This window comes from Pavona decussata, unplaced genomic scaffold, assembly GCF_977016875.1.
Source record: "Pavona decussata unplaced genomic scaffold, jaPavDecu1.1 SCAFFOLD_119, whole genome shotgun sequence".
NCBI classification, from domain to species: domain Eukaryota; kingdom Metazoa; phylum Cnidaria; class Anthozoa; order Scleractinia; family Agariciidae; genus Pavona; species Pavona decussata.
The window spans coordinates 33,214-54,940 of NW_028145533.1; the positions used below are offsets into that span (position 1 = coordinate 33,214).

A 21,727-nucleotide genomic window follows, 5' to 3' on the forward strand; every position below is an offset into this window, starting at 1 on the left:
AAGTGCTGGAAAACAGTGCCACCCTCGTTAAAATAAGTTACAGGAAGGTTAGGAACAAGCAAGGTTATTTTAAAGATTTACCGCCTTAATCTTTCAACGTTTTGCCCATAAAGCCACGGTATTCTGGAAATAGGGACAAAAAATATTATTTTATTAAATTCTCAGCCTCGGAAAATGCATTTCTAGCGTTCTAATTGGTTCACTAAATCCCAGTTATCATATTCTTGGTTTTCACGTGACGTCACCAAATTCTAGAATTCAAAACCGGGAGGCCTACAAAATTTTTACCTTCATTCTAGGAAAGATTACTTAAAAATATGTCTTTTCACAAATTCTTAGCTCCATATCGTACTTGAAATAGAACAGTTTCAATTTCCGAGTTTTCATCGCGCGTGACATGAAGAGGACGGCCGTGACAGAGCTGTTCGGGTGTCAGTAAAACGCGGGGTCGGGGTCGGGGTCATTTTTTTTTTTCTTTTTCCTTTTTTTTTTCTTTTTATTTTCAACATCACAGGTCATTTGTGGATCAAATAAGGATTAAAGCCAATACAAAAAAGTTAGGTCTCTAAAGCTTCCTAGCTTAGGATAGGTCATCGGTGACCTCACTCGATGCAGTTCCGTATTCTGGCGGACATTGGTTCCGTGAATATAATAGTCACGCGTGACTGTAACAAACGAGCACGATCATGAAAGGCGGCGGTGGTGTTCATAGTAAGATCATGCACATTCTAGTTCAAGAACTTGTTAGTTCAAGGAAATATATTGTCTTGTACCTTGTATTTTTTTTCCTCATTTCGTTTCTTAGAAGAATAAAAGGTAGTCAATTCACGGAACCAATGTCCGCCAGAATACGGAACTGCATCGAGTGTTGTCACCGATGACCTATCCTAAGTTAGTAAGCTTTAAAGACTTAACTTTTTCATATTGGCTTTAATCTTTATTTCATCCACAAATGACCTGTGATGTTGAAAATAAAAAGAAAAAAAAAAAGAAGAAAAAAAAATGACCCCGACCCCGCGTTTTACTGACACCCGAGCTGTACCGTATCTTAAAAATGCCTCTTCGGGTGATTTTCAGCATTCTAAACAATTTAAGTTTGACGAGTAATATTTATTTTAACATTCGAAAATTTACAAGGGAAAACAAACGTCTTTTTTGGCAAAAGTGAACTCCAGATGTTTTTTGCTTTTTCCGGCCGCCATGTTTGTGTCCCTCAGAGGGACACCAAAATGGCGTCTCCATACTAAGCTCTATCAATTTGTGTGAAACATTTTGTCAAATAACTCGAGTACGGAATACCGCACAGACCTGACACTTGGACAGGTTTCTTATTTCCTTGTCATCTATAAAATGTCAATTTCTTGACTTCATTCATGGAATGGTTTCAATTTTTTTTCTCACGCACACGGAAATGGCGTGACAGTGAAAATCGGCAATACCGTAGTTTGACGTTATATGGAAAACGATTGCCCCAGGTGTCGCTAAGCTAATTTTTTTTTTCGGCGGGAAGCGAAAGTTTCTTCGGAAAAATGGAGAAAAAAAGAAAAGAAAGAAATACCAGACAATGCCATCTCAATATAACAACAATAAAAGCCACAAAGCTCGGTATGACACTATTTAATGGTACGTGTCTCTGAAGTTTCCTTTAAAATCAGAAAATTTGCACTACCTCCAAAGGTAGTACTTGGGCACCGTTCCTGGGCACGGGCACTGGTCTGAACAGGATTTTGTCAGTTCCAAGGTTTTTCCCTCATGCCTCGCCACGATACAGCAAACAAAATGGCGGCTGCTAAATTGACGAAGGAGGACACGATTGCTCCTTGGGCACCAAGGATTCTGAACAACGTCCTTTTAGTGCCCGGGCACAGAGCTCTGGCACGGGCACCTAGTCTGAACATCAGGGCCTAAGCAAAGCATTTGCACAAATGTGCACTGTTCTTACGCTTCTCGATAAGCTTGAAGTTTAACAACTTGCATTTGCACAAATGTGCACAGTTCTTACGCTTCTCGATAAGCTTGAAGTTTAACAAAAGGCATTGAATGGCGGGAAGGTTGTACCTCGTACACTTGGACTTGCAGTAGATAGATAAAGAGAGAACTGGGACAAAAAAAAAAACTAACCTTGGGGTGTCTTAAAAATCCCAAGGTCACGAAAAAAAATAAAAATCCCAAGGTCATGAAAAAAATTCCAAAAAATTCAAAGGGACTTTCCCTCAGCCTTCGCGGAGGCCGGTTAATGAGAAAAAATCAAAGGGACTTTCCCTCGGCTTAAACTTCCGGTTATTAATGAGAAAAAATCAAAGGGACTTTCCCTCGGCAAGCCGAATTATTTTCACAGAAATTCTGTAAAAATCATTCATTCTCTTTTGAAATCATACTTAACTCCCTCTATAACTATTCCCCCATTTTTAATAGCATCAGCAACTCTATTAGCCGATATTTTCAGTTTCTCCAAGGCTTCCTTTCTTGTGTTAAACTCAAGCCTTTCATTTGAAGATTCAAAAACAAACTTTCTCAATTTTTTACCTTTGGAAGGAAATCCAAAAGCTTTTTTAAGCTCCTCATTAGTGTAGGCCATTTTGTTATGAATTCTTTTTTTCTTTGCCATTTTCAAAAGACTCGCATGAATTGGATAAACTGTGATTTCATCACTTTTTGAAATAATTTGGTTTAAATAATCAAGTGATGAACCATTGAAAGAAATTTGAAAAATATCTTTTCCACTCACTAAAATTTTTAATTCAATTTGTTCTTTTTCCATTTTATATATTTTTTTAAAAAATTTATTTTTTCAAAAAAAAAAAAATTTTAAAAAAAATTTTAAAAAAAATATATAAAATGGACAAACTGAAAGTTCCAGAATTAAAAGCTGAAGCAAAAAGGCTTGGACTGAGAAGATTCAGTCACCTGAGAAAAGCAGAATTAATTGATGTTATCAATCAAGGTCATGAAAGAGAACGAGAAAGATCTCGAAACCTCACACCAATTTTCGATGAACCAGTTCCAGAAATAAATTCACAAATTCTCCAACCAACAAGAGCAGTGAAAAAAAATCAAGAACAAAGTCAAAGAAGAAAAGTTGAAGAAGAAAAAAATCGCCAAGAAATCAGAGAACTCGAGGAAATGCTTGGATTGAGAAGGTCAACGAGAAGTCATCCTCCAAAAATCAAAATATCAACACCAGAAGAAATCGAAAAAGATGAAAAAATCACAAAATTGAAAGAAATCAATAGAATAAGAGCAAAAATAACAGAAACAGGTTCAGCATTGAGTGGTTTTGCAAGGCAATTTCGAATTAAAACAGAAGGTAATTTTGACGAAAGTGAATTTTTGCAATTTGTCAAACCAGATGTTTTGCGATTGATGAGAGAAAATCGACAAACAAGGGTGAGACTCATTCTCAATTGCGAGATGACAAGAATTGATTTGACCAACGGAAATGTTTTAACTGCGTATCCATATTTTCATTCCCAAACAATTGAAAATATTGAAGGGACGAATGAATCAGGAATCTTTGACTCAATGATTGAAACAATAGAAGAAAGATTTCAAAATTTTAATAATAAAGGATCAAATTGGGTTCTTGAAAGAGTTCTGTCACTTGACGTTCAAATGACACAATACATTCCCCTAAGAGGGAGATCATATATCCCATTGCCAAAAATTCTAGCAAACAAAAAAGCAATTATCAACATGAAAAATAATGATAATGAATGTTTCAAATGGTGCGTCTCCAGGGCACTTTTTCCTGCAGATAAACATCCTGAAAGAATTGACAAAAATCTCAGGGAAAATTCAAAAAGACTCAATTGGAATGGCCTGAAATTTCCAATTGATGTGAAACAAGTAACACATTTTGAAAAATCAAATCAAAACATTTCAATCAATGTCTTTGGATTTCAAGAAGTTGTTTATCCTCTTAAAATATTCAAAGCTCCAGAAAGGCAACACCAAATCAATCTTCTTTTGATTGCTGATGAAGAAAAAAAGCATTATTGTCTCATCAAAGACATGAGCAAGCTGTTGTCAAGTCAAATCACAAAACACAATGGATCAATTCATATTTGTTTAAGATGCTTGAATGCTTTTCAAACAAATGAAAAACTTGAAATTCACAAAGAGATTTGTCAAAGCAATGAATTCATCGAAATGCCAGAAGAGGAAACTTTCATAGAATTCGAAAATCACATTCGTTCACAAAAAATGCCATTTGCCATTTATGCTGATTTTGAGTCTCTTGTTGAACCAATCAGCGGATGTCAACCGAATCCAGAAAAGTGCTTCACCAACCAGTTTCAAAAGCACAAACCTTGTGGATTTTGTTATCACATCAAATGCTCTTTTGATGAAAACCTGTCAAGAACTGTGACATATCGAATGAAAAATGAAGCCCCTGAAGACATATCTCAAATATTTGTTGAAATGATTGAAGATGACGTGACAAGGATTCAAAATATTCCAAAAAAGCCCCTGATTATGACACAAAATGATTGGGAAGATTTCAAAAATTCAACAAAATGTTGGATATGCCAAGAAGAATTTGAAAAAGACGAAAAAAAAGTCAGAGATCACTGTCACTTCACTGGAAAATTCCGTGGAGCAGCTCACAACTCATGCAATCTCAGATACAGAAAGCCATGGTTCACTCCAGTGATTTTTCACAATCTTCAAAATTATGACGCTCATCTTTTCGTCAAAAATCTTGGAAAAACTGAAGGTGACATCAGATGCATTCCAAACAATGAGGAAAAATACATTTCATTCACAAAAAAGATAGTTGTTGGTTGTTACATCGACAAAGAAGGAAAAGAACATGAAATAAAACACGACATCAGATTCGTTGACAGCTTCAAATTCATGGCATCTTCTCTTGATGCTTTGGTTAAGAATCTGGAAAGAGATAAAAAGATTGAAACAAAAAAAAGTCTCCTCAAAGAAAAAATCAAGGAAAGACAAAAAACCTTGGAAAAAGAAAAACTGACTCAAGAAGAAAAAGAAGAACTGGGAGAAAAACTTGATCTTCTTTCAAAAAAGGGAGTTTATCCTTATGACTTCATGGACAACTTCAACAAATTTCAAGAAACAAATCTTCCCCCAAAAGAAAAATTTTATTCAAAACTCAACGATGAACACATCACACAACAAGACTTTGAGCATGCTCAAAAAGTTTGGAAAACTTTCAACTGCAAAAACATGGGAGATTATCACGACCTTTATCTCAAAACAGATGTTCTTCTTCTTGCTGATGTTTTCGAGGAATTCAGGAATGTTTGCCTTGAAAACTATGAACTCGATCCAGCATGGTATTTCACATCCCCTGGCCTTGCATGGGATGCATCTTTGAAGAAAACACAAGTCAAACTCGAACTTCTCACAGACATTGACATGCTTCAAATGATTGAAAAAAGCACCAGAGGCGGCGTTTCAGTGATTTCAAACAGACTTGGAAAAGCAAACAACAAATACATGGGAAAAGATTTCAACCCAGAAAAACCTTCAACATTTATCCCTTATCTTGACGCAAACAACCTTTATGGCTGGGCAATGTGTGAGCCTTTGCCTGTTGGAGGATTTGAATGGGTTGATGAAAAAGAATTTGAAAATTGGCAAAATTTTCCTTGCATTCTTGAAGTTGACTTAGATTACCCAAAAGAACTTCATGACCTCCACAATGATCTTCCACTTGCTCCTGAGAGAATAATTGTTAATGGAGTTGAAAAACTAATTCCAACTCTAAACAACAAAGAAAAGTATGTGATTCATCACAGAAATCTCAAACAATATCTCAAAATGGGACTCAAACTCAAAAAGATTCACAGAATCATCAAATTCAAAGAAGAACCTTGGTTGAAATCTTATATTGAACTCAACACAAAACTCAGAGCAAATGGAAAAAATGATTTCGAAAAAGATTTTTTCAAACTCATGAACAATTCTGTTTTTGGAAAAACCATGGAAAACATCAGGAAGAGGGTGGATATCAAATTGGTCAACAACAGAAAGTCAGCATTGCGATTTGCAGCAAAACCAAACTTTGAAAGTTGCACAATCTTTGATGAAAATCTGATTGCAATTCACATGAAAAGAGTGAAACTTCTTTTCGACAAACCAATTTATTGTGGAATGTCGATTCTTGACGTCTCAAAAACTCTTGTTTTTGACTTTCATTATGATTACATCAAACCAAAGTTCAAAGAAAAAGCAAAACTCCTTTTCACCGACACTGATTCTCTTTGTTATGAAATTGAAACAGAGGACTTTTTCAAGGATATTTCAAATGATGTTTTTGAAAAGTTTGACACATCAAATTTTCCAAAGATTCACCCATCAGGAATCAAAACTGGAGTCAACAAAAAAGTCATTGGAATGATGAAAGACGAAGCTGGGGGAAAAATCATCGAAGAGTTTGTTGGACTCAGGGCAAAACTTTATTCTGTGAAAATGTATGAAGGAAAGGAAGAAAAAAAGTGCAAAGGAATCAAAAAATCAGTCATCAAAAAAACAATCACACATCAAGATTACAAAGATTGTCTCATTTCAGGAAAAAAACAAATGAGATCAATGAATATCATCAGATCACATAAACACGAAATTTTCACAGAAACAGTCAACAAGATTGCTCTTTCTGCAAATGATGATAAGAGAATCATCAGAGAGGATGGAATTCACACGTTTGCACATGGGCACGTCGCCCTAAGGGAGACGGACTCGAAGCTCTTCGAGTCTTTATAAAATAACAAAATGAATCCAGAAAACATTCCATTCAATGCTTTGATTGTTGGTCCAACAAATTCAGGAAAAACAACTTTTCTTGTGAATCTCCTCAAAAATAAATTCAACCAAAAATTTGATTTCATTTTCCTCCTTTGTCCAACCTTCGTCAACAACAAAACCTGGGATAATTTTGCTGAGAATGACAAAGATTTTTTCATTATCATCCCAGAACACCATCAAATCAATGACTGGCTTAAAATAATCTCTTTTGCCTTTGAAGGAACAAACACATTGATCATTCTCGATGATTGCGCTTCATCAAAAGACGTGAAAAAAAGGACAAATGAACTTGTGAAACTTGCTTTTTCTGCAAGACATTCAGGAATCAGCGTTTGGGTTCTCACTCAACAAATGTCAAGCATAGCAAAACCTTTCAGAGAAAACATTGCTTCTTTGATTCTTTTTTTCACTCCATCAGCAAAAGACATGAAAACAGTTTTCGAAGAATTCGCAGGAGATTTGACAAAAGATGAAAAGGAAAAATACATGAAAGAGTTGAAAGAAGTCAAATTTTCTCATCTTGATTTCTCCCTCAGACATCCTTTTGAAATTTCTTTGAACTGAAAAAAATTTCCACTTCATTTAAAATGGAAATCCAAGCGAACGAATCAATTAATGAAGTCATGGCGCTTCTTGAAACTGAACCCCAACCCATTGAAACAGATCACAGAGAAAATCTTGCCATTTTGGCAGCAAGTGGTCAATGCAAGGAAATGATTGGAGTTGAACTCACACAAGATCAAATCAAAAGACTTTCAAAGAAAGATGTTGAAAAATATTTCAAAAGATACGAAGCTTCTTTGTCTTCGAAAACTTGTGGTGCAATTGTTGAAACATTTTTGCAAGCCAGTGCAAAAGCACTTTGTTTTTTTCTTCCTCTTAACCAAGAAAAGTTTTTGAGTGGATTGAAAAATGATTTCATTGTGAACAGAGAACTCAATTTGATTGCTGGAAGTCTTTATTTGAAATACGGAAAATACATGGCTGCTGCGAGTGCAAGTCTTTTGGCAGCAAACAGTTTGAAACTTGAAGAAGCGAACAAAGTGAGCGAGCGAAGCGAAGGAGCGAATAGAAGCGAAGAACCTGTGAAAGAACCTGTGAAAGAAATTGAAGAAGAACTTGAAAAAGAACTTGAAAAGAACCTGTGAAAGAAATTGAAGAAGAACTTGATAAGAACCTGAGAAATAACTTGAAAAAAAATTCAAAAAAATCAAAAAAAATTTTTTTTTTATTTTTAAATAAAATGGAAAGTCTTCAATCATTATCAGCCAGAGTTCTTGCAAAAAATGATTTCAACGAAAATTTTTTTCACAAAAAGCTCATGTGTCACTGGGAAATCAGAAATGCAAAAAAACAAGAAATTTTCGATCAATTCAGTGTTTATGAAAATTTATGTCTTGAAATTGAAAAAATCCTTGATAACACTTATGAAATTTCCGAAAAATATTATAGATTTATTAATTCAGCAACAAATGGACAATATAATGATTTTTTTTATGAAATTGAAGAAATTTTAGAACCAAATTATGAAAAAAATTATCAAGATCCTGATGAAATCAGAGAATTTTTAAATGAGTCAATTGAAATTCTTGATTGGATAAGAGAAAACGAAAAATCAATGCAAAAAAAAGTTCAAGAAAAAAAATCGAAGGAAAAAAAAATTGAAGAAATAATTTTGAAATTTGAGGAAGTTCACGATGATTATCAAGATTTTGATGAAGATGGATACGACAAAAATATTGCAGCAAAAGAATTGATTGAAATTGAAGAAATTGAAATAATTAAAGATTCATTGGGTGATTATATTGGAAAAGATTATTTGAATGGAATTGAAATGATAAAAGAATTTTTGGAAAAAAAATTGTTTTTTATTTGATTTTTCCAAAAAAAACTGATTTCATTTGGAAACCAAATGAAATTAATCTTCAAGATCAAAAAATGACTCGATCTCTTCATTCGTCAAATCATTAATCAAAAATTCATTTACTTTGACTTGCTTTGCATAAAGGTTGAGAAGCACACCGTTCTTTGAAAATGATGAAAAACATGCAAGAACACAACCACGCATCTTGATTTCTCTGTTTTCATTGAAACATTTGCTTTGATCCATTCTTTTGTTGAACTCATCAAAAAATGGAGTATTTTTGTTCATCGAAATGCCGATGCCACCAAAACAAGTAACATTTTCTTTGCCAGCCAAACGATGGATCCGATCAAAAATCTCGTAATCGACAGGTTTCAGACAAAGTTGCAGCCTTTGACCATATTTTGTGATGACAAAATCACCCTTGAGTTTTTGGAGAAGATCTTTGCCATCGTATTGAATTTTTTCGAAATTGTTGCCTTTGTAACTTGATGGTATCAATTTGAATTTTTCAGGTTCAAGAGTCATATTTTAAATAAAAAAATAAAAAAAATTAAAAAATTAAAAAAAATTATTTCATTATTATTTGCATTGATTTTAACAAAAGAAAAAGAGAAACGGAATAACCAATAAACTTGTGAAAGAAAGGAGTTTTTTTCTCATTTTTAACAAGTTCTTTAACATCCTTCAAGATATCCTTTTTCAACCTCATCTCGTGTTTGAGTCTTTCACTGAAGACTTGCATGAGTCTTGTTTTTGTTTCACCCGTTTGGTTTCGAAAGAAATGAAATGTTGACTCATGATTTTCTTGAAGATTGTCTTTTTCAAGATATTGCTGATGTTTTTGTCTGTTTTCTTCTGATTCACTTTTGTAATATTCCAAAAGCACTTCAAGTTCTTCTTTGTTTAATTTTTCCATTTTAAATGAAATGACAAGAAATTGAAAAATCATTTAAAATGGACACTCAAGAAGTTAAAGAACCTGAAAAAAACAAAGAACCTCAAACAAGTTCTGAAAAGAAAGAACCTGATTCTGAACAAATCACAACAACAACAAAACAAACAGTTCCGAAAAATCCAGGAAGAATTGCAGCTGGAAAAAAACTTGCTGAACACAACAAAAAAGCACGTGAAGCAAAGAAAAAAGCAAAAGAAGTCACGAGAACAGACACTAAAAGAGGAGAACAAAAAGAAAACCCTCCATCAACTGAAAACGAAAGCGAACAAAGCAGCTCATTTTCACTCACTCAAGTTCTTTCTGTTGCCAGCATTGTTGTTTCACTTGTAGGATTGTATTACAAGAGAGAGGAATTGAAACATCTTTTCAAAAATGAAAGCAAAGTGGGAAGCGAAAAAGCACAAAAACAATTGATTGATCATATGACGTCGCAGGCGTCGGTGCGAAGCACCATGGTAGAAGTTGAGAGGCAAAACGTGACTGAAGCTGCAACAAAAAAAGCTCCAAAATTAAAACAAATGGATTAATTTGTTTTCTGAAATAAAATGTCAGACAATAAACTCGTGAAAACAATGACTGATGCTGCAACAATCACTGGATTGGCTGCAGGATTTGGATGGCTTGCTAAGAAAGTAATCAAAGAACCCATGACTTCTGATCCTTCCTCAAATCTCATGAATTATGTGAAATTCACTGTCATCATTGCTGCCTCATTGGCAACAAAAGATTATCTTGAAAAACAAAAAATATTGCCAAGTTAAAATGGCAAGCATCGCAATCATGATTGGAGGAGCAATAATCAATGCAACCGCCTTTGTTGGTGGATCATATCTCGCAAAATTTATTTCTGGAGATTCAGAATCAGCCTCACTTGAGGAAAAAAAGAGACACAACCTGGCAGTTGAAAAATATCAAAAAGAACTCGAAAAATACGAAGAAAATCGTGCAAAATTGAATGATTGGATTCAAACAAATGACAGAATCAAAGATGAAGCAAAACAAAATTTCACAAACACTGATTATGCTTTGAAGCTTTATAACAAGGTTCATCAACAAAAAATTGATCATCTCAAAGAACCTCAATTTTCAGACTTTTACCAACCAAGCGAATCTCAAAAGCAGGGAGAGTTGATCTTTGTTGGAACATCAGCTTTGGCTATTGGATTTGCAGCAAGTCATTTCCTTTAAAAATGTCAAACAAAAAATTGTCAAAAATTTATTATTCCCCAAAAGGATATTGGAAAGGTCTTCAAGCAGCGAAAAAACTTTCTCAAGAAGCCAATGTTTCTGAAGATGAAGCAAAACTTTGGTTGATGAAACAAGCAATCTGGCAAATCTATCTGCCTGTTCCAAAAAACATCCAAAGACCAACATTTGATGTTGAATTTCCCAATGCAGTTCATCAAGCTGATCTTCTCTTTCTTCCGCATGACAAACTCCCAAGAGGGAGAAAGATTTTCAAATATGCCTTGACTGTTGTTGATGTTGCAAGCAGATTCAAAGCCGCTGAACCTCTCACTTCAAAAGATTCCTCTGAAGTTTCAAAGGCTTTTCAAAAAATTTACAAAGGACCTTTGAAATGGCCAAAAATTCTTCAAGTTGATCCAGGAAGAGAATTCATGGGTGATGTCACAAAGGAAATGTCAAAACATGAAACAAGAATCAGAAGAGGAAATCCAAATGTTCACCGTGATCAAGGAATTGTTGAGAGATTTAATCGAACTTTGGGTGAAAGACTTTTCAGTTTTCAATATTCCCAAGAAATGAACTTTAAATCTGGTGAAAGATCCACAGAATGGGTGAAAAGGCTTCCAGAAGTTGTGAAAGCATTGAACAATGAGACAACTCGACTGACAGGAAAGAGACCAATTGACGCAATCAGAGAAAAGGTGGTTGATTCAAAGAAACCAAATTATTCAAGACCTGTTGGAAAAAATGAAAAGAGACTCGATTCTTCAGTGAATGTGAGGTTTCTTTTTGCTCCTGGTGAACTTGAAGGAGGACAAAGAAGAGCAACTGATCCGAATTGGTCTCTGAAAGTTTTTTCAATTGACAGAGCAATTGTGAATGAGAAAGAACCGGTTCTTTATTATTTGAAAGATGGTCCAAAAAGAGGATTCGTCAGAGAAGAGTTAATGATTGTTCCTCCTGGAACTGAATTGCCTCCGGTTTGAAAGCGATCGGAGCGAAAAATTTCTTTTTGATTGATCAAAAAGAAATTAATATGCCACACTCTCAAGCTCTTTGTTCAAAATGCTGAATTGTGCATCAGCCAAGATGAAGATGTGGCATTTGACATTTCCTGAACCACTTGCTTTTCTTTTGATTGACAAATAAACACCATCTTTTGTGTTAACCAATCTCATTCCACTTCCATGAAGATCATTGTCTTTCATGCTCCTGAGATCGATGAACAATGCAAACTTGTCTCCAGCAAAGAATTCAGTTGCGTTCATTGACGAGTTTTCCTTTCCAAATCTTCTGAAAACTTCGTCAAAAATGTCTCTCGTTTTCATGCCTTGACTGAAAATCTTGTTTGGAACTCCATTCACGTCAACTTTCACCTCTGTGATGTCAGGATTGAATGTTTTTTCTGAATCTCTTGCACCTGCAGTGTAAGGTTCGAAGAAAAGGAGGAGGATTCCCTTCATTGATCTTCTCGGAACATTGATTGATTCGTTGATAATTGAGTCTGTTCCCTTTGCAATTGTGATTGTCTTGTGATGAGTGACATGCTCAAACATGAAACGATCTCCGTTGAGAAGATTTGAATTGACTTCATCTGAAAGCTTTTTGCTTTGAATAACCTCATATTCAAGCTGAATGTTTGTCAATTCATATGCAAGTTTTGTTGCGTCAGATCCCTTCACAACACCGCTTGCAGGGGCAAGGGTCAATTCAAAAACCAGTTCATCAGACAAGGCTCTTGGATAAAAAACTCCATGATCTTTCAAAATTTCGTGATCAAGTCTGATTCTGTATTTGCTTTTGAAGATATCATTGAGCTTGTTTTCCTTCACGACTGAAGAAGTTGGTTTGTCTCCAGCATTGGATCTGATTTTTGAGAGAGCCTCAGATTGAATTCCCTCACTCAACATGTTTTCTCTCTCATGTTTTGTCAAAAAAAGATCTTCCCATAGCTTAAAAAGATCCCAACCGTCTGTGTCAACGAGAATTTCTCCAGCAAACTTGATTTTCAATCTGGAAACCAACGCTCTTGAAACATTGTTCACCAGAAAATTATTTGCATGGCCAGTCACAAGCAAATCAAAAATCAACGCGAGTGAATCTGGAACCAAGACTGTTCCCTCATGAAGCTTTGGGACTGGAATCCTGAGTGTTTCACCGGGGGAAGCTTTGTTTGGGTTGAATGTGACTCTGTGAACAGTTCTGTCTGCCTTCAATGCGTTTGAGGTTTTTTTCTCAAAATTCGGATTGATTTTTTCACTGACTTCCATTTTAATATATTATTTTTAAAATGGCAGAATACATTCCTTTAGAAGATCTTGATCCTGATGAAGAAGATAAAAATGAAGATAAAGATGATGATGATGATGAAGATTCTGATCAAGAAATAAACAATCCCAGTGAAAGTACTCCAAAGACAACAATGAACAGAGATTATGGAAAAGAAGGAGCAAGACCAAAAACTGCAGAAACATCTTTCATTGAAGGTGAAACTCAAGGTCGACAAACGTGGGGAGAAGCGCAATCCCTCACAAAAGATGCATGGGATGATCTCAGTATATTATACCCAAATGCAGAAGATGACAAACTTGAAGCTTCGTTTTTCAAAGATAAGATAGAAGTCAGGATGAAAAAAAGTGGGAAAAAATTCTACCCATTAATGACCAAAGAGCAAACAACAGGAAAAGAAAGATTAAACCCACAATTGCCAAAAGAAATATTATCTGCTTTGGGAACTGATGCTGAATCTTTGATCGCTAAAGATAATTCTGAAATAAGAGAAAACCGGCAGAGACTGAGAGAAGCAGAAAAACAATTGAAACAAGCAGAAAAGAATGCTGAAGAACTCCACAAAAATGCTCAAGAAATCAGAGATTATAGAAACAAACTCGAAAAAACGCAAGCAAAAATTGATGCACTGGAAGAAGAACATGGTTCGAGTCTTGAAAATCAAACAGAATTGCAAAGACTGAAGCAAATGAAAAAGAATTTGCAAAAAGATTTTGAAAATGCAAAAAAAGAAAATTTGGATTTGCAGAAACAAGTGAAAGCGAAAGAAAAAGAACAAGCAAAGGTTGACAAACTCAAATCTGATCTTGCAAAAAAACAAAAAGAAAGAAACACTCTTGAAGAAAGGCTCAACACGACAAAAACCATTGATGAACTGAATGAAAGAGAGGCTGAACTAAAAAAACAAATTGAAAATGATAAAGTAATCCTAGGAGATGAAAACACTTCTTCCCAACTGAGAGCAGAAGTTGAGGCAAGAGTTGCAGAAAATGAAGAGGAGCTTGCCAGGCTGGGAACACAAATTGAAGAAATAGAAAGAGAAATGCCTCTTCGAGAGAAAATAAAAAACATTTTCAAGAGATATGGATTCACAGTTTTTGCTGTTTTCCTTGCTGTTGGCACAACAATCGGTGTGATTGTGAATGCGCTCTCAAAAGGACTCAAATCTGTTGCCAAAGGAGTTGGAAATGCTTTGAAAGATCTTGGAAAAAAGCTTGGTCAACTTCTTCCTGGATTGATTGGATCAATCGTCAGTTTCATCTTCAAAACTGCAGGACAAGTTGTTGGATTCCTTGGAAAAAACGCTTGGCTGTTGATTCTTGCTGTTGCAGTTTTCATGGTTGAAAGGATCCAGAAGAAAGTGAAAAATTGAGTTTAATCCATTGGATTGGACTCAGCGAAAAATCCGATAAATGGCAAATGCTCCGAGTGATGCTGCAATGATGACACCAGATTTCAAAGTTTCGTGGTTTGATACTTCTTTTTCTTGACTTTCATTTGATTCCTGAAGTTTTTTTGTGACTGGTGAAGAATCCAAAGGCAGTTTTTTTGTTTTTTGACTTTCATTTTGTTTCTCTTGTGGATTTGAAGAATGCGAAGTTGATCTGTTGTTTTTTGAAGATCCTCCATCCATATTCCTGGTTCCAACTTTTTTCAAGTCAACATTGACATCAGAGTTGACTCCGAGTTTCATGTTTCCAGTTGCTTTTTTCAGATTGTTGTTGTATTTGACTGTGCTTTGAGTGTTAAGAACAAGATTTGAAGGCATCAACCATGTTCCTGGCGAGATGGCAAGATCAAGTCTGACTTTTGCCTCATCAATAGCAAGCTGAAATCTTTGGATGCTTTTTGACAAGTCAGGCTGTCTGATTGCATCTTCCATGAGGACGAGAAATTCTCTTTGAGCTTCCTTTGCGCCTCCAAATTCACCAAGGATTGATGATCTGACGTTGACTTGTGCTCCAAGAATGCAATAAACGAATGCTTCAATTGATTGATTGAGTCTTGCCATTCCTGCTTGAGAAAGTCCATTGAGAGGTCCGTTTGACATGAAAAATTCAAACTGTTTGTCAGCTCCTTGATCGTTTCTGATGAAATCAATTCTGTTTCCTTTTGCGTCAGTTCCACCTTCATCGGAGAATCTTTGACTTGATGGGTTTTGAAGGGTTGCTGGAGGATAAGTCCAATGCTTTTGTGCATAGTCTCCTTCTCCTGGATAAAATATGTTAACATATCCAAGTCCAAAATTTTGACCGAAAGTGAATCTGAAATCTGCGTTTGGTGAAATTTGAAATTCAGCACAGATTCTCTTGTATGAAGGAATGTCGTATTTGTTTTCAGTTTGACTGAATGTGGAATCACCTGGGAGAGCAGATTCACTTTGAATTCCTCCCATTTCGAAGAGAATCCTTCTTGTTGTGAAATAAATGTGAAAAAGAAGAAAGGATTTTATTTGAGGTGGGAGTGAATTGACGAGATTTCTTGAGATTCCAGATGCTGTTGTTGCGCACCAAAAGGCAAAGTTGAGTTGTTGCGGCCAATGGTCCATGTTTGGTTGATTCAGCCATTTTCTTGATTCTTTTCCTGTTTTGTGAGAGATCTTTGTTTTCGTAAAAATTTCTCGGAATTTTGTTGTGAAGCTTTCGTTGGGTTTGACAAAAATTTTGATTGGTTGGTTAAGGATTTCCCCAAAAGATTCGGGGATTTTGTCTGAAAATGGAACAGCTGGAACTGGATTTGAAGGATTTGAATTGAGAATTAGCTCGATTGGAAAGCCTCCAAATCCAAGAGCTTTCTTCATTTCAACAGACCAATCTTTGGGGTTGGGTGAAACAATTTGCCAATGTTGACCGGGAACAATAACCAAATTTATTTGAGCTGTTGCGTGTGTTTTGTCGGTCATATCAACTTGTGCAACGAATTTGCTGAGGTCAGCGTTGGGAAATTTAGCTTTGAAGTTTCGCCAAGCTTTTTCTTCTGCTTGTTCGGAAAGTCGTTTTGCTTCTTTTGGGTGGGAATCTATCCATTTTAACAAGTTTTCCATTTTTTATGTTTTGAAAATAAAATGGTTGTTTTGAATGTTTTGACAAATTCAAATGATCACACGGTTTACTTTGATGAACCAATTGAAAAATTTGGGTTCATCAGGTTGATCAGTTGCTCTTTTTATAATTCTTGGTTTAATTTGAAAGAAAGAGGAGAAATCAGCATATTTGATGACAAAAACGTTAGTGCTGTCAATAGAATTTATCCTGGAAATTACACTCTTTACACAATCGGTAAAGATATAAAGAAAATACTTGAAAAAGAAAACATCAAAGTAAAACTTGATGACCAAAAAGGTCCAATTGTGATTGAAAATCCTCTTGGAAGAAAAGTTATTTTTGATCGTGACCTGACTCATCTTCTTGGTCTGATTGATATCAGTCAGGACGTTTCGCCAAAAGCCCAACGACGGCACACTCTGAAAAGTGGAGATACCATCATCAATCGTTTGGCTTCATTCAACAACCTCTACATCAACTGCGATCTCGTTGATAAAAACGAAAATTTTTTCAATGAAAAACCTTCAAATGTTTTGGCGTGTTTTGACATCAAAGGAAGTCCTTTCGAAAGAGTTGAATATTCATCAAAACACAGCCCGTTTCGGAAAATAGCAGGTGGGAAAAAAATAATCGATTCTTTGCGAATCACAGTGACGGAAGAAACTGGTGAGGTCATCGATTTTAATGGGCTTCCGTTGAGATTTGAATTTGAAATTATTTGAGATCTTTTAATAAAATATGAGTGAACAAAATATTATTCCAAGTGCGCCACAACTTTATCCTTCTCTCGAAGCGAACGAAGTGAGCGAGCGAAGCGACGTTGCGCAATTCAGATTGAAAAAGATTTGTGATTGTCAAAAACAACTCGAAGGCGAAATTTCTCATTACAAACGAGTGAGCAAGAAGTACAAGAGAGCAAAATCAATCGCTTCGAAAATAACATCAGTTTCAGTTTTTTTGACAACCGTGTTGGCATCAAGCAGTGTTGGAACTTCATTGAGTGGAATCGGGATTGCCGTCGGAGTTCCTTTGAGTTTGACTGCATTAATTACGACACTCGTTTCATCGGCTTCAATGGCCGGGAGTCAAAATTGCGAGAATAAAGTTCGAAAACACGAAAAGACTATTTCTCTCGCTGAATCGTCTCATTTGTCAGTGAGTCGACTAATTTCAAAAGCGTTAAAGGATGGATTTATATCCGACGTTGAGTTTGACTCGATTTTGCGAGAGATTGAAAAATATTTTTCAATGAAAGAGCGCCTTAGAAATAAACAAAGGAAGGATTCGACAGTCGAAAGCGAACCGACGAAGCCAGTTGATATTGATGCCTTGAAAGAGGAAATTAAAAAAAAATATCAAAAAAAACTCGGATCCCTTCTCGACGTAGCGAGTTAAGAGTTGAATTTGAGAAAAGATCGGGTGGTTTTTCGTTGTTTATTTCAAGAGATAAAACAATTCTGTGAAATGTATTCACTTTCTAGGAAATGATTATGCCACAGGGGGTTTCCCGTTTAGAACTTCCTGTTTGTCAAAATCAAGGTGGTTGCCATGGACATTGGACTTTGGTGCTATTTTCGAAAATGACCTAACTGTCACATGACTTTTTTCAGCCAATAATAAATCATACACGTGTATGAAATAAATCATACACGTGTATGATTTATCGTAAGTGATTCTTGCCAAGCTAAAAAAGTATGGACAACAGTCAGATGCTTCAAGACGTATATCAGGGCTTTGCCAATCTTGGAGAGAAATATCCGAGAAATCGAATCTGTAAAAATGCAAGATCAAGCAAAATGTCATGAAGCAATCCATTCCAAAGAAAGAAGAAAGAAAAAAGAAGCTTTACCAAGTTCATAGGCATGAAACATTTGGCGATGTCTTACGAAGGATTGATTGAAGAAACGGCAAACAACGGAGAAGAACTTTTGATAAAACGACCCGAAGCGACTGAACGAACTCTTTGAGGAATATTCAAGACTTTGTTTTGCAGTTCCAATCGGTTTTATGTCAAGCATGAAGAAGATGCAACCTTTTTGGAAACGGCGTTTCCCGACATCAAACAAGCATATTAATTATGTTAGCGAAATTTGCATTTTGGGAAACAGCGTTTCCCGACAAGCATATTAATTATGTTAGCGAAATTTGCATTTTGGGAAACGGCGTTTCCCAAAATGAAACAAGCATATTAATAAGATTAATGAAATTTGCATTTTGGGAAACGGCGTTTCCCGATAAATATTTTTGGATTTTGTAATGACAAAGAAACAGCGGTCATAAATGTTAGCCGTTGTCAATAAAACATTGTTATACCATTTTCTCATTAATAACCGGAAGTTTAAGCCGAGGGAAAGTCCCTTTGATTTTTCCTCATTAACCGGCCTCCGCGAAGGCTGAGGGAAAGTCCCTTTGAATTTTTTTGGAATTTTTTTCATGACCTTGGGATTTTTATTTTTTTCGTGACCTTGGGATTTTTAAGACACCCCAAGGTTAGTTTTTTTTTTTGTCCCAGTTCTCTCTTTATCTATCTACTCTTGCCTTAAGTGTTTTAAAACGTCTTCGAGGAATTCAGTTCAGCACAAAAAAAGCCGTCCTGGATCCCTTCCTTCGCTCGGCACCACACAGCAAAACATTTGCTCAAATGTGCACAACTATTACGCTTCTCGATTAGCTGGAACTTCAAAAGCACTTGAATGCTTGTCTCAGAAAGGTTGCAACTCGTACACTTGAACGTTTCTTAAATTTGAGATGTCCGGCTGTGTCCGATCTACTTCGCTTTCGATTTTTCATTCAGCTACTTTCGCAAAGAGCTGCGCGTGTCATGTGATCATTACGTTTCGCTTTGGTCGGAAGTTGCCTCAACATCCGGTCGTTTTAATTTGAAAGAAATTTTTACTTAAAATAAAAATTCAGTAAACTTCAACAGCAATATCCGAACGCGGAGAATTTAATAAAACAATTATTCCATTCGCGCTTGTCGGATATGAGATTGGTTATAGCCAACTCGGCGCTTCGCGCCTCATTAGCTATTTACCATCTCACTGATCCAACGCGCTCATGGAATAATTGTCAGGTCACGGGCGCGTATGTCGGAACTCTGAAATATTAATTACGCATTAGTTTGGTTGGCTCAATACAGACGTCAGAAGGGGAAAAACCTTAAAACGTTGCATTTCTCGAAATGCAGAACTTTCTATCCCCTTAATCTCAACCTCCTTATGTACATGCACATATATCAGCTTTAAGGAATGAATATTGGGAAGGGATACTCTGACAAGGTACTATCATCTTGCTTAATTCTATTTCCAACTCGTCTGACTGCAGAGCCCCTCATCAATTATATAACTGATCACTTACCATAGCTATAAGATCCTGCCTGCATCTTCGGCACGGACGACGGCGCGTTCTCCAGAGCGCAACAGATAGAACAATAATTATTATCCCCAACACAAGGATTACAGAATTATAAACCGCATGAAGAACAACACAAGAACCTACAAGTAAATAAACATAGTACTAAGTCTTCAGTGCTACAAGAGACACCCATTGTCGAGCATAGATGAGTTTTGGGAAAAATTATCTTTCCCGGACAATAAGGCGTACCTTAGCAAACAAAAAGAGAAATTGCCGCCGAAGGGGAAGAGGGTGGTGGGACGAAGGAAATGAAACAGCATGGCTTTAAATGTGAGGTCTTGACCAAGTGGTTACACGCAGCATGCGTATGTATTGCTTGGAAATCTGAGCTCACGGTTACTTATAATTTTCTATTAACTATTTAGAAGCCAATTTCCAGGGAACGGAAATCCTCTCACCTTTTTGATTTTCTGCTGCCTTACTATCACCTAAGAGATATAAATTTCAACGTGTCAGAAACAGTTTCTAAAGAAGAAAACGGGTTGTAGAGATGATCGTTTATGGTTGTTCTCAAAAGAATGAAGATTGCAACCATGAAAAGACGCATAAGGCTTCAAATGCAACATTCTGATAAGGAGATTAAGCTCAGAAAATCGTTCGTTGATATAGATGTAGGTTTGAGGAAATTGCCTTGAAATTCCTCACAAGAATAACTTTTTTGTATTTGCAAATAACTTGGTAACAAGGGGAGTAACCCATTCTGTGATTGGCTTTAGCTTTTCATCTTACATACAGATCAAATTAAAATAAAAGGGAAACATTAGCTTTTATTCAGAGTAAAATAAAATATTTTCAACAAGGCTTGAAAGGCACCTGGATCTTATGCCTTAAAGATTCGTGTCAAAGATCAACAGCTATTAGCTTTAATCAACACAAAACGAAACGTAAAAATGAACTTTAAATATATTATTTTATTATTTTTTTTTTTTTTTGTTCTTTATTAATTTCCTAGGATTCTTTTGTAAATCACTTATTAGGGAAATTGATTTCCTCAATAAAGATTATTATTACTTGGCTGTTTCTTATCCGAACTAGATAACTATGCCTTGCATTATATTTACGAACCAGGCAAAAACGTAACTCACATAACCATTTCCAACAATACGACCTTCTTAATGTTGTCTTTTACGCTCTCCTCGATTTGTTAGTCGTAGCCCCGACACTACTTGTCTTTGCCCGCTTTTTGACATTTGTAATGCGCGTCTCAAAAATCAGGGAAAGTCGCCGGAAAAGGAACATTTACATCTTCATTTTGAGTAACGTACCTCCCTCTATGTTGACCGTCTCGATCCTTTCTTTGGTCTTTAAACTTTCACCATATTTATTTGTAGCGGTAACCACAAATTCGTACTGTTTGCCTTTCTCTACTCTAACAACAAATTCACGTTTGGAGATATCATTTATATCTGCCACCATCGTCCACTCCTCATCATTTACGATTCTTTGGTAGATAGAGTATTGTGTGATGGCAGCTCCATTATTTTCTGGTTCCTTCCATTTCAGGGTCACTTCGTCATCATTTACATCTACTTCAAAAAATACAGGATCTGGAGCATCTGTGCGGGTATTCAAAAAAAGACAAAGCTATTATTTCATAAATTACTGCTAACATTCATCTGCGTTTCAGAGTGAAAGATATTCTAAAGCTGCCACTGCTGAGCACTTAATGACCAGCAGTAATAGTAATACAACCGGAAAAGAATGGCGAAGTGCTGAAGTACTGCTACTCCTTAGAAACAACGATTCATCATAAGAAGGAGCTTAAAAGTTACCTGAGTCTATGTAAGCTTGAAATAAGTCCAAGCATAAGAGCAGCGACCGGGAAAAACACTGGTCCGTTAGAGACTTCATGAGAACCGTAACAACACAATAATACATCACAGAAAAAGTTTAGGAAAATAAGTGCCTTGTGTGAATGGGGTTTCACATTTATGTCAATCTCATTACTGACTATGGTATATGGTTTATTTGGCCATCTAAAACCGATTATCGTTTTTAAAGCAGTGTAGCAAGTCACCAAAACTGACGTTTTACTACAGACTGTTAGAACAGGAAGGTAAAACCTTACTTATTGAATAAGACGGAGAATTATTGGAACGCAGCGTATACAGTTAGAGCGACAATTTTCTTATACACTTATTGTTACATGTAATGTCAGCAATGTTGCTGCTGTTGTGCGTACCTTAAAATCTAGTT

General features: G+C 35.9%; 1 protein-coding gene across 7 annotated transcripts in view; it reads right to left on the reverse strand.

The window, feature by feature from the left end:
- The window catches only part of LOC146469726 (tyrosine-protein kinase receptor Tie-1-like), a 53,730-nt gene that overhangs the window by 7,230 nt on the left and 24,773 nt on the right, over positions 1-21,727 (reverse strand). For 5 of the 7 annotated variants that reach the window (XM_085122869.1, XM_085122865.1, XM_085122872.1 and 2 more), the window contains 3 exons: positions 20,797-21,087; positions 19,930-19,959; positions 19,475-19,611 (listed from right to left, as the gene is read on the reverse strand). In XM_085122869.1, coding sequence (XP_084978995.1) covers positions 19,475-19,611; positions 19,930-19,959; positions 20,797-21,087 — 458 coding nt within the window. The remainder of the gene's footprint in view (positions 1-19,474; positions 19,612-19,929; positions 19,960-20,796; positions 21,088-21,727) is intronic. The other 2 variants (XM_085122870.1, XM_085122866.1) reach the window with 1 other exon arrangement.